The 13,347-nt window shown below is 41.3% G+C and overlaps 1 protein-coding gene across 2 annotated transcripts in view; it reads left to right on the top strand.

Annotated features, from left to right (window-relative positions):
• Positions 1–13,347, top strand: part of TPH2 (tryptophan hydroxylase 2) — a 104,404-nt gene that overhangs the window by 51,434 nt on the left and 39,623 nt on the right. For both annotated transcript variants that reach the window (XM_047868297.1, XM_047868298.1), the window contains exon 8: positions 12,755–12,881. In XM_047868297.1, the coding sequence (XP_047724253.1) occupies positions 12,755–12,881 (127 nt within the window). The remainder of the gene's footprint in view (positions 1–12,754; positions 12,882–13,347) is intronic.

The following is a 13,347-nucleotide window of genomic DNA, read 5'->3' on the forward strand; positions in this document are numbered from 1 at the left end:
TCTGCCAGTTATTGCTCTCTTTTCTTTGAGAAGCAGTCTGTAGACTTTGTTTCCTTTCTGAAACATAAATGCTGTATAGCATTCCCTTGTTTAACCTCCGTTGTTCTGTTTTGTGTGTAGAGAGAAAAGTCTGATCTCATTAAACTATAACTTCTGCTTCTCTTTCTGCCTCCTCCAAAACCGTATGCTCCGGTCACACTGCACTTCTCACCATACCTGTGATCCTGCTGGTTCATGCCCCTGCCCCTTTGCACAGGTGGTTCATTCTACCTGCAATGGTTCTGGTAAAATCCTTTTAATTCTCTAGATGAAAGCTCAGTCACAACCTTCTCTGTGAAGTTTCTTCTCGTCGGAGCTGGATGATCCTGTAACACTTTGTGTCACTTCGATTTTAGCACTGACAACACTGAGTGGTAATTAATTGCATGTGTCAGTCTCCTTCATAAGATTGCAATGAACTCAAAGCCCGTTGGCACAGGCGGTGTGGAAGCAAGGAGGTCAGACTGAGGGAGCAGTGGATCCCCAAACCTGGCATATAAGGTGAAAACTGAGTCCTGTGTGGGCTGAAGCCATAGACAGTACTGCTATCAGGAGGTGCCAGGTTCGAGATACACTCAGAGTCCCAGACCCAGTCAGAGATCCGTGGAGTGAGGGAGCACAGGGGAGTGAATGCTGCGGATTTATTTGAAGCCCTGGGCATGCACGGTGTGTTGGTGAGGCCTCTGTCGGAAAGGCTGCAGCCCTGTATTGGGGAGTGTCCTCCCCTCTTCCCAGTGGCTTTACTCTGATTTCAGGGACATGTCTGGACACCCTTTGACCAATTTTTACACATTCACTGTCTTCAGGCAAAATCCTGAACCTTTACTGGTGCAATTATAGGCAGCAACTGAAGCTGTGAGGATAAGTCACTTGGCTCAGAGGACCCTCTCTTCAATCACACCCAGTAAGGGGCATCCTATCCTGCTCATCTATTTTGTGTTTGGGATAAGGATCGTTTCAGAATAAAAAAGTGGTTATTCACTGTGAAGCTGGAGAAGGGCAAAAGGAAATGTGCAAGTTGTCCCCACCTCCCTCTTATTAAAATGAGGGAAAAAGAGCAAGAGAGGGAAGGAGGGAAAGAAACAGAGAGAGGAAAAGAGGGAACCAGTCTGCACTTTACATGGTGCTAAAAAGGTATATATTTCTGCCTTTGTGTAACTAACTCCAAATATTGTCCCACTTAAAAGGCAGGAAAGCTCATTGTCCTAACTTTAAAAATAATGTCATTCCAGGGTGCCTGGATGGCTCGGATCATGATCTCTCAGTTCGTGGGTTCGAGCCCTGCATTGGGCTCTGTGCTGACAACTTGGAGTCTGGAACCTGCTTCAGATTCTGTGTCTCCCTCTCTCTCTGCCCCTCCTCCATTCATTCTCTCTCTCTCTCTCTCTCTCTCTCTCTCTCTCTTTCTCAAAAATAAATAAACATTAAAAAAAATAATGTCATCCTGTGACATGTTCTAAGTTCTATTTGAACTAATATTTAAAATATTACATTAAGAAGAAGTTCTAGGAGATTGGCAACTCCTGCCAAGCACTAGTGCGGGTCCCCAAGGGACTGCCATGTAGGGGGATGTGTCATTCATGTCTGACATGAATGACATGTCTCTCCTCCCCCAGGGAGAAGAGTGGATCAGGGAGGCATCAGCATCCCTGGGTTTGTCTCTAGAAGCTTCTTGCTGTAGTGGCTGTGATTCAGTTGAGGAATCTCAGGCATACTGGGAGGAGAAGCAAACTGTAGGCAGGGACCTTTCCCTCACTCCCTGGTTTGGTCTCTGACATCAGGCTTCTGGTTCTTACAAGGTGCTTTGGATTTTCAGATGCAGTATGTATTCCACTCTCCCTAGCTCTGCTTTAGTTCCTTTGATTTCTCCTCCCTGGGCATGTCCTTCCAGGGTATCTGCGGTCTCTTGCTCATAGTTTCTACAGACTCCTTGAATGTGTTTTGTGCAAGGTGGTTGTTGAACATCTGCTAACCGAATTTGCACGTGCACATGTACTTGTGTATATGATTTTCAATTACATCTGGAGTCCTGATGCCCAGTGGTATCTTAGAAATGCAGAGCTCTATTTTTTTTTTTAATTTATTTATTTTGAGAGAGTGAGTGAGCACGTGTGCATGAGTGGGGAGGGGCAGAGAGAGAGAGGGAGAGAGAGAATCCCAAACAGGCTCTTCACTGTCAGCATGGAGCCTGATGTGGGGCTCCATTGTGAACCATCAGATCATGACCTGAGCAGAAGTCAAGAGTTGGACGTTTAACTGACTGAACCACCCAGGCACCCCAGAGCTCTTTTTTTTTAATTTTTAATTTTTAATTTTTAATTTTAGCAAGAGCATGAGTGGAGGAGAGGGGTAGATGGGGGGGAGAGAGAGAGAGAGAGAGAGATTGAGAGATTGATTCTTTAAAAAAAAATTTTTTTTTTAACGTTTATTTATTTTTGAGACAGAGAGAGACAGAGCATGAATGGGGGAGGGTCAGAGAGAGGGAGACACAGAATCTGAAACAGACTCCAGGCTCTGAGCTGTCAGCACAGAGCCCGACGCAGGGCTCAAACTCACAGACTGCGAGATCATGACCTGAGCCGAAGTTGGCCGCCCAACCGACTGAGCCACCCAGGCACCCCGAGAGATTGATTCTTAAGCAGGGCATGGAGCCCGATGCAGGGCATGATCTTACGACCCTGGGATCATGACCTGAGCTGAATCAAGAGTCAGAAGGTCAACCAATGGAGCCACCCAGGCTCCTCAGAAATGCAGAGCTCTTTAATAAGAAATATAGTTCAGGATGCCTGGGGCTCAGTTGGTTAAGCATCCGACTTCAGCTCAGGTCATGATCTTGAGGTTCATGAGTTCCAGCCCAGTGTCGGGCTCTGTGCTGACAGTTCAGAGCCTGGAGCCTGCTTTGGATTCTTTGTTTCCCTCTCTCTCTGTCCCTTCTGTGCTCGTGCTCTCTCTCAAAAATAAATAAATATTAAAAAAAGTATATATAGCTCAAGAAAACCATATTCTCCTGGGGCCAAATTTCATGCTTTCCTTCAGAGGCTGTGTGGATTGACTGAAATCTCAGAAGTGAAGAAGGATAGGGCAAGAAAACCCTATTTTCTAAGGCTACGTGCACACAAACACATTCACTCATTCACTCACTCACTCACTCCTGTATAGTCTGGACTAGTTCTCCTCAACATAGGCCAAACCCACCCCGATCTAGATTTCTGAACAGAGATGGCTGAGGCCTCATGGTACTGTACTGGATGCCCTTTGAAACTTAAAACATTGCCAGGGCAGTGTTGAAATACACATCCATAGCACATGCCCTCTACCCCTTGTCTATTTCTCAGGGAGGAGCAACCAGGAATTTTAAATATAAATGTACATTCTCTGACATCAATTTTTTGAGGTTAAGCCAGTACAATATCTGTCTTTCCAGAAGAACTATTACCAAAGTAATAATGCAATTTTGTATCAGAAATGCCTTTTAAAAATGTTTTAGTGAAAACATTTAAAATATTCATTCTATTTTATTTTCAGATGTTGGGCTTAACATACTAGCAACAAAAATATACTTGGCACAGCATAGTATAAGCTTATTCAGTGAGGGAGTTCCTGACTCAGAGCTGCACTGGGATGATTGATTATTCGGCACGTACTGATGTGGGTGTATCTTCTTCTGCTCTCTCCTGGTAGGCCACTTTTCAAATCACAGGGCGAACTTCCACCATTAGGAAATAATTCATGACACCACTGACAAATATTGCGATGTCTATTGCTATAATACAACTAAATGCATTCGCGTTGAGGAAATTCTCTCTTGTCACAGTTGAACATTTTAGGGGCAATTAATGTTATCTTTAAATATAACTGTTTTAAAGTTTTAAAAAGGCTTTGCAGTCAGGTGATTTTTCTTATAATTACTGCTGTGTTTCAATTTTATAAGAAAAATAAAAGTGAATTATTTCTGACAGTATTTTTCATCTGTTTCTAAGTAAAGTGAATGAGTTTTATGCTTAGCCTTTGCTTATTAGAACAACAGAACCCTCTCTAAAACTGGCAGAAGATGCCATTTATTTTCTTTCCTTGTGGCTCAGACATTAATCCTCATTTGTTAAGTGATAGCATCAGTAGGTAAAGACGTAGGTTTTCACATTTATAAGAAAGGTTGGCTGCTCCTCTCCTGATCTAACAGATGCCTCTCACTAGGTCTGTAATGAGAGGAAAATAGGATCTTTCCCTTCTCAATTTTCCCTCCTTGCTGCCATCTGAGAGATTCTGGGCATGTGAACTTGTCTGACTTAAGCCCTGACTGTTGAGGGTGTTTTTTAATATCGGGACTTGCTGAAGGCGAGTCCGGGCAAGGTCTTACCGCAGAGCTGGGAAGATAAGCCAGAACTTTATAGAGTTTAACCTTCATTCCTATGAACTCTCTTTAGCTTAAACCTGCTCTTTCCCATAGGAGCCTGGAGCGCAGAGCCAAGCTTCCTGCCTAGCCAACTGGCTTTCTCCACGGTGCTATTATCATTGTTGCTGTTCAGGATTACACAGAAGCATTCTGTGTTCTCAGGAAATGGCACGTTCTCAGAAAGCCAATCCCATCTGGCCTCCTTTTCTTGCATTTGAACCCAGAGCTCACACCCTCAGCAAAGCAGCCATCTTCCGCTTCAGGACAAGTTTGGTTTGGGGTATTCCCAGGGCTAGTTAAGACATTAGAGGCCCCAAGACCTGAAAATATTGTCATTGTCTGTAGTAACAGGTAATTTCAACAACAACATCTGTAGTAGCAGAAGCAATAATATTTTTTACTATTAACAAGTATATATTTATTGACTATTATGTACGAGGCACGATTTTAAGTATTGTATGTGGATGAACTCATTTAATGCAACAACCTTCTGAGTTGTTACTGTTATTATTCTGAGTTTCCAAATGAGGAAACTGAGGCACAGAAAGGTTAGGTAACTTGCTCAAGGTCACATAGCTGGTAAGTGGGTAGTCAAGATTTGAACTCAAGTAGACTTATAGCGTCAGCTTCTGTGAGATCAGCCAGTATTCTACGTTAAACAGCACCATTAAACAGGGAAACTCAAAACTTCTGCGTATGACATTGAATAGCTTCTTTCTTGGTTTTCTAATCACCAATTTTATAGGACATAGTTGAGAGTAACAATCTTACTTTAATTTGGTGCCAGAACCTTAACTGCTGTATGTGCCTTTTGGATGATCTGGAGCTATGCAGGTCCTCTCCAGTCTTTGGTCGGTTGGGCTACCAGTCTTTGTTAGAATCCCACCCTCTCCTTTGATCTTCACAGGGCCAGAGCCTGCCCTATTTATCAGGAGGAGACGTTTCCTCTTTCACCAGGAAGGGGGAGGGGAAGGGGATAGTGCTTCACTAAGGTGTGGAAATGCAGCTAGAAGGCTGCTGTGTTTGTCTCCTCAGGTGGAAGGACCTAGGGGCTGCAGCACCTGAAATCCTGGCCCCACTATCAGCTCTCCACATGACTGTAGGCAGCCACTTAACCTCTCTGTGTGAGGGATAATGAAATAATGCTTTGATCTTTGCAGAGAAGAAAAGCTTTATATAAATACCAAATAGGTCCACTCTTTCTTGGTACCTCTTAAATTCCTGGGGAGGCTGACAGGTCTCCTAAAATTCCAGCTTAGTTACAAGGCCACGTATGTTCCTTAAGCCTGGACTCCCAAGTTTTCAATCATAAAATTGGGTCTAGTTTTGTGAGGTGCCTAAAAGCAAAAATACCCCTAAGACTTTTTATAGAGCCTTTTGTCTCAAGTGCCCCAAGCACTCTAACAATAGATATTCCATGAAAAATAAAAAGTCCTATACATTATTTAAAGCCTGTGCATTTTGAAACCAAACTGTACCTAAGTGTCTGCTGGAGCTCTGTTTCTGTTCTTTTAGGCTGTTATCCGTAGTGACTTGGGGTAAAGCCTTCAAATATATGTATAAATATATATTAGTGGATTCAAAGCAGGATTCCTTCCTACCCACCTCCAAGGTTTGCCTAACGCCACACCTGAGCCACAATTCATGTTCCCTCAGTGCCATGTAGTCAAGGAGAAACTCATTTATGCACCTTCAGGTGTGGAAGACTGAGATGGCCTGGGAGAATTTTTTTTCAGGAATATTTGCATTTTTAAATTGCAAGTTCAGAAGAAGAAATTCAAAGTGATTGAAATTATTAGGCAGGGAAGACGTAACCACTGGTCATACCTCTTCACTGCTGTGCAGAGAGTTACATCTATTGACCTGTACAGAAGCCACCACCACCAAAGAGAAGGAAAAAGGGATCTACATTTCCCACACATGTTCTGTTGGGTGGACATGATTCCACTCATTTTTATGAGGGAGGCAGGGCTGTCATCATTTTACAGGTGGCAAATCCAAAGTTCAAAGAAGTCAGGTCATTTCCCTGTGGCTCTACAACTAGGAAATAGCAAAACCAAGACCTAGTTCAATGCCCTTATGCTACACTGGAAATTAGGAAAACTGTACTTGCGAGCCACTTGGATTTACCTCTTTATGGAGCCGGAGAGCCCCATCATCACTACTCCATTCAGTTGAGTTGAAATAGCACTTATCAAGTATCTATTATGTGTCAGGTGCCCCAAGACGAACATGGCATTACATCTGTCTTGGAGAGGATTACTAGATCTTGTTTAAGTGATAAAATATCTTCCGAAAGGGCAAACTTGCTGAGGTACAGATGTAGGTGTAAGTATAATTTAATGTAATATGATTAATGATACATAACTTGTTGGGAAATAATGTTTTCAATGGGTTATCTTAATCCTTGTTCAAGAACTCCATGAGATAGGGACCCATATAATCTCCATTCTAAAAGATGAGCAAACAGTCCATCTGTGCTGTCCAATGTGGTAGAGACATGGCTATTTAAATTTATTAATTAAAATTAAATAACTATAAATTTAGTTCCTCAGTAGTGCTAGCCACATTTCAAGTAGCTACCATACTGGACAATGCAGATAAAGAATATTTCCAGCACTGCAGAAAGTCCTATTGCACAGAACTGCTCTAAGTCATTTGCCTATGCAGGAATGTGGGAAATGGACTTGGGTCTGACTTCAGAGTATATACTTTTAACCATTATGTTTTACTGTGTCCTTAATATTTAGTGAAATTTGGGGAGGGGGCAGAGAAAGAATTCAAAATTCCTTATTTTTTCAAGGAATAAGAAATATCTGAGATGATGGGGGAGCTAAAGACATATCAATAGTTTCCCTTGCAACCCTTTTATGGTACGTGTAAGAGCTGCAAACTGTGTCTCTCACTGGATCAGGAAAGTTAGTACTTGCTGTTTGCCCTTTTATGGAACCATAAGGTGGCTTTCTAAGAGTTATTCTAGGATTATGTCTTATTTACTTTTAAGCCTCACTTCTGAGCATAGTACTTGGTACATAACAGGCATACAATAAATGCTTCTTGAACAAAATTTCAAAAAAGATAACTATAATATCTTCTGTCGGTCTCAAAAGAATTGTAGTGAAGAAGAGTAACATTGGTGGCCTTCCTGATGATTCCTAGGGGGAAAAAAGTAAAGATTTCCTCTAGGGCAATATCCAAGTGCTCAGCTTCACAGAAAGAGGGCCACGTATCTATTTATCTATACTGCAATAGGGATAGAAGAGGGAGTGATCATAAGGGCTGCCTAAAATTTTATCTGGGCCAGATTTTACAGTATGCTATTTTAAATCTAAACCAAAGGAATTCCGTATTTGGCTTCAAGGAGATCACTGAAGGAAAATTGCCTCGATACCAAATGAAGTCCTGTTATCATCTCCTCGGTGCAGTAAAAACAAACCAAGTCACCCCCTTTAAACGTGTCCCGGGGTGTTATCCCAGATTACTTGCACTCACCCACCAAATGTTGTGTGAAAGCTGAAAAAGATACCCAATTTTGCCTCCCAGCTCATCCTCCCGCACCATTTCACCAGTGCAAACTCCTCACCCCGCCCACTCATCTTGCTTTCCTTCCCTTCATGATTTAGCTAAAGCGTTGGCTTCTGTGTCATTTAGAACAAACAAAAACTATAGAAATATGGTTTAAAAGACAGATGCACTGATTTGGGATGGGAAGCAAATGTTGGATGCTGGCTCACTGCGTCCTAAAGGCTTTAATTTACAGCAGAAATAAAAAGGAGTTGTTCAACACGTAGCGTGAGGAGTCAGCTTTGAAAACTGATAAGAGGAGAAAAATGCCAGACTCATTTTGAATGTGAACTTAACAACCAGGACCCTTATTTCCCCGTAGCAAGATGATCGCAACTTTCTTAGAATGATTTAAGAATTCCCCTGAGGCACTTTGCCCAGGCCCCTTTGTGGGCCCATTTCAGCAGGCTTTAGAATCCTCCTAACAGGGCTTATCAGAGAAGATTCCAATTTAGAGCAGCAAAAGTTTAGAGTCTGATATCAGCTCTAGCTTTTCTTTTTCCTTTTTTTTTTTTCAAAAGGAGACATGATGTTTTACAGTGTTAACAGTTTTGAAAGGTCCTACATTTCCAGTGAACAGAGCGCTTTTGTGAAAAGCCTTCTGAAAAGCATTATTCAGGCGAAAATGCATCAAAGGGATGTGAGTTAAAAAGAGAAAAGTTTGCCGATGTAGAGATTGGAGGCAGCATGTGCTGACAGGTGCAATTATAGCCAAATAATTGAATCTTTTTAGAGAGATCTGTTGTGATAAGGCAATAGTTGTGGACTCACCTTGGAACCCTGTTCATAATTAGATACTCAGGGGTCCGGCTGTGGACAATACAACCAATGGAGGGATCGTGAACTATGTTATATGCAGGACAGAATCACTGTTGTACTTTGTAAAATAGGGCGAAATGGCATGATTTCAGCCCAACGGAACCTAATTAATACAACGGTTGGAGACAAAGCTCAGCCTTTTCCCTCAGACTCCCAACAGTCTGTAACAGTTTTCAGCCTCTAAAAATCATAGTCAATCCAAGCTTCTAGATCCTTTGGTGTCAAAGAAACTAAAAAAAATGTCAATTTTTCAAAGCTAAGTAATTGCTTTTATTAGTAACATTAAAAATCTCTTTGTTGTTTGCTTGAAGAGTTTCTGGGCACTTCTGTTACCTTTGTCTACACTGTACATCTAAGCCAAAGACTGGGATAGGGAATGATCTGGTGTTAATTTCTGAGAATGTTGCACCAAAGTCATGAAAGACAATAAGCTTGTTTCTGGTCTTGAAATATGGGTGTGCAGAGCCTTAGCTCAATGAGAAGTGGACTTGCTGTCCATATTGTCCATGCACACTTGCTCAGGAATCTGAGCTGCAGGTCTTTCTCAGGGTCTCTGTATGGACACAGAGCTGAGAAGAAGACACAGACTACTGAGATACAACACAAATCATTTCTACTTATCACAGGGCAGAGGGCATCTCTCACGCTCCATTAGTAATTCTGTTAGACATCTTGCTTCAGGCTTTCCTTCTTAAGGAAATAGTGTATTCTGCCATATTGCATGATTTCTTTCTGTCAGATTTATTTCTTTTATCCTCTTCTCCATATAGCTGGATTACCTTGTCATTGCAATGCGATTAAAGGTTCTTAAGGTGGCTGAGAATTATAGGTTTCTGATAATGACACCTTAACTTAAAATCTAGGCGTTAGTTCCTTTTTTATTATAGGGAATTGACTCCTTAATGTCTTTGGATCTTAGTGTTTTCCTTCTTTTTTCCTTTGTAGTTGCCAACTTTTCACTTTTGCTTCTATCTTCATGTTTTTGAATTCCATTAGTACCTAGGTAGATAGAAGACTGTCCTCTGCAGCAGCCTTCTCGCAGTACCTGTCCCGTAGTAAGCATTCAATATGCATTGGTCACAATAATCACTATTTTAGTTTCTGCTTACCTTGTTTGTTTGTGTCACCTTCAGTACTTTCCCACAGTTTGACATCTGGTCTAGTTTTGGAATTATTATTGTCATCTTTTCTGCCTGGATAGGGAGGGGTGCTTTAGTATTTACATTATAGGCTACAATGGAGTTATTCAGATTTATCCACGGTGGGCCACTCAATCCTAATTCCAACACCAGTGCAGACTGCATGGCATTTTATTAATTTTTTTAATGCTTATTTTTGAGAGAGAAAGAGAGAGAAATAGAGTGCAAGCTAGGGAGGGGCAGAGAGAGAGAGAGGCACAGAATCCAAAACAGGCTCCAGGCTCTGAGCTGTCAGCACAGAGCCAGAAGTGGGGCATGAACCCACAGACCACGAGATCATGACCTGAGCTGAAGTCAGATGCCCAACCGACTGAACGATCCAGGTGCCCCTTCATGGCCTTTTAAAAACCTGATCACAGGAGCACGTCTATAGGGTCCACTCCCAGCATAGAACTTTTAGACCTTTAAATGAATCAAATGCACATGAAGAAGTGATTAGCTACCTAGTGAACTATTTTTTACCACCTTTCATTATTCCTCAGTATTATGATGTCATTTCAGTGGAATTAAATTTGAGCAGCTCAAGATTACATAATCACATTGAGTGTTAGTTTCATGTCCTTGCTGCTTGAAGCCTGCTAGTAGAGCTCCAGAGCATCATCTGTTCTGACAGCGGGTCTCCACCTTGGCTGTGCCTTCTTAGCACCTTCAGCGGCTTTAGAATAATGCAGATACTCTGGTCTATCCCAGAGAGTCTGACTGAATTGGTTTTAGATAGGACTCATCTTAAGATATATATTCTTAAAAATTCTCCTCAAAGAATGGAGGGCCACTGGGTGGCAGGAAAAGAGATTCACAACATACTGACTACATTTGCACTTGTGCTAACCAACTTGGTTAAGCTCTCTCCCAACCATGTAAGCTGTGCCCCCTCACCCATCCCTTCTCATTTACTCCACATCTTCCAGTTAAAACAACAGAGCAGAAAGAGGACAGCTGTTTAAGTTGGAGGAATTTGATTTCAAATCTTGTCTTTTATTGAGACTGTGACCTTGGAAAGATAGTTAAATTTACATGAATTTTAGTTTCCCCATTTATCAAATGGGAATAATAAGTCTTCTTTGCAAGTATAGATAAATTAATATGATACAAGAGCATTTAGTACAGTACCCAACACATAATAGGAGCTCAGAATATGTTAGCTTTCTTTTCTCCCTTCTCTTTTTAATTTCTTTATAGGTCAAATGAAGGGCTCAGATAATATTTGAATTCTCCTTATTCCCTAGAATCCAATGAGTCTGATTCTCTGCCTTAAATAATATGAGTGGAGAGTAACTGCCATGTATTCTTTTCCACAAATCCAGTTCTGTGTAAAAAGAAAGCTATCGGCACACAGCTGACAGGGAATAAATTGGGAATTTCTTTTAGTATCCCATCTACACATTCTCCTTTGGCTGCCCTTTCAACATGACGTATCTGTGAAGTGGCTAGCCAAGGCTGGGGATGTGGTTTGAGTTGTGGGAACAAGATTTTTTGACCGAGTAATGCCATCTGTTTTATATGGGCATCAGTCTTGTACCCTTGACCACCATTCACTTGCTTCAACCATGTAACCACCCAATGTACTTTATACTTATGATAATAGTGGTAGCACCTGGCATTTATATTTTAGCACCTATTGAAAGTGATACACTTCAGAGGAGGCCAGGTGAAGTCAGGAAACATCTTTCAAAGACTACCTGGCTAATTACTTTTCATCAAGAAAATAAAGTATTGCAGCTTCTCGATCCATTCCCAGAGAGTCATAGGAGAATTCATTCTAATATAGCTTGGTATCAGGGAACAGTGTGTGATTCGTGGCAATGACTCAGGAAGGCATCTGCCTTGCTTCACTGTGATACATACTTGCCTTTGCCTGATCATTTGGCTCCAAATGGAAGCTCAGGCAAATGAGAACAGACCTAAGCTTCTATTATTACCTAGTTCAGGCTGCCCAAAGCAGAGAACTGGGAAGGTTTTCCAACGTGCAGGCTCAAGGGAGTTGCCTGTGTAATAGGCAGATAAGTTCTTTATGGGAAAAGTCACTTTGATGATGACAATATAATCCCTCTGCTGTTTTCTGCTGTCCGCAAAGTGTAACATGGCAGGTGGTGCAACTTAAGTGTTAAAAGCAACAGTTTAGAAATCACCACAAGCTGGATTAAAATTTTGGCTTTATCCTTTGAGCAAACTTTGTCTGTGAAGGGCCAGCTAGTAAATATTTTAGGCTTCATGGGCCATCTGGTCTCAGTCACAACTACTCAATTCTGCCGTTCTAGTCTAAAGGAGCCACAGACAATACATAAATGAATGGGCATGGCTGTGTTCCAATTAAACTTTATTTACGAAAACAGGGAGTGGGCTAGATTGGCCTGCGACTGTAGGTTGCCCTTCCCTGCTCTATAGGCTTTTGCACTAAGGAGTTACTTTAATTCTCTAACTTTCCCTTGAGGGTTAAAAGAGACAGTATTTGTCATAAAACACTTCCCATGTGGTTGGCATATGGCAAGCACTTGAAAATAGTAGTTGCTATCAACTTATTAAAAATATCGTATATCACACAGTTTAAGATGCCATGGATTGTGAGGTGTGGCTGGATTTCAGAGATGTTAAAAGGTGATAAAAAGTTTTAGAACTGATGAAATTTGGTAACGGTAATTGATCATAGTAACAAGGTTCTATTTAGGATTTTAAGTCTTGTTCTACCAGTGACAGTTTGGACTTCCTGTATAACATATTTTTATGATGTTTTTCTTGTCAGAGATACATGTCATGAACTCCTGGGACATGTTCCACTACTCGCGGATCCTAAGTTTGCTCAGTTTTCACAAGAAATAGGCCTGGCATCTCTGGGAGCATCCGATGAAGATGTTCAGAAACTAGCCACCGTGAGTTCATTTTCAATGAAAAAAACTGTTCTATTTATATCCATTTGTAAGGTAAACAAAGCTTTAGAGTCATTCATGATGATTACAAGGCAAATATTATGGAGAAGGCATGGTGACTTCAGTGATTACTGCATTGTGTTCCTTTGAAGTACAACGTGTTCTTAGCTTATCAGCCATTAAGATGTTTATATTTTATCCTTCTTGTTCAAGGAGTGGCTAGAGAGTAAATATTTTAGGCTCGAAGCTTATAAGGTCTCTGTCACAACTACTCAGTTAAGTCACTGTGATGCAAAAGTAGCCAGAGGCAGTATGTAAATGAATGAATGGTAGCTGTGTTCCAATAAAACTTTACTTATAAAAGCTGGCAGTGGGCCACGTTTGGCTTGTGTGCTAAAATTCATTGACTTCTGTTCTAGTTCAATGTTTTTTCCCCTAGAAACATTAGGAATACTAAAAGTTATGCATT

The sequence above is a fragment of the Prionailurus viverrinus genome, chromosome B4, assembly GCF_022837055.1.
Source record: "Prionailurus viverrinus isolate Anna chromosome B4, UM_Priviv_1.0, whole genome shotgun sequence".
NCBI classification, from domain to species: Eukaryota; Metazoa; Chordata; class Mammalia; order Carnivora; family Felidae; genus Prionailurus; species Prionailurus viverrinus.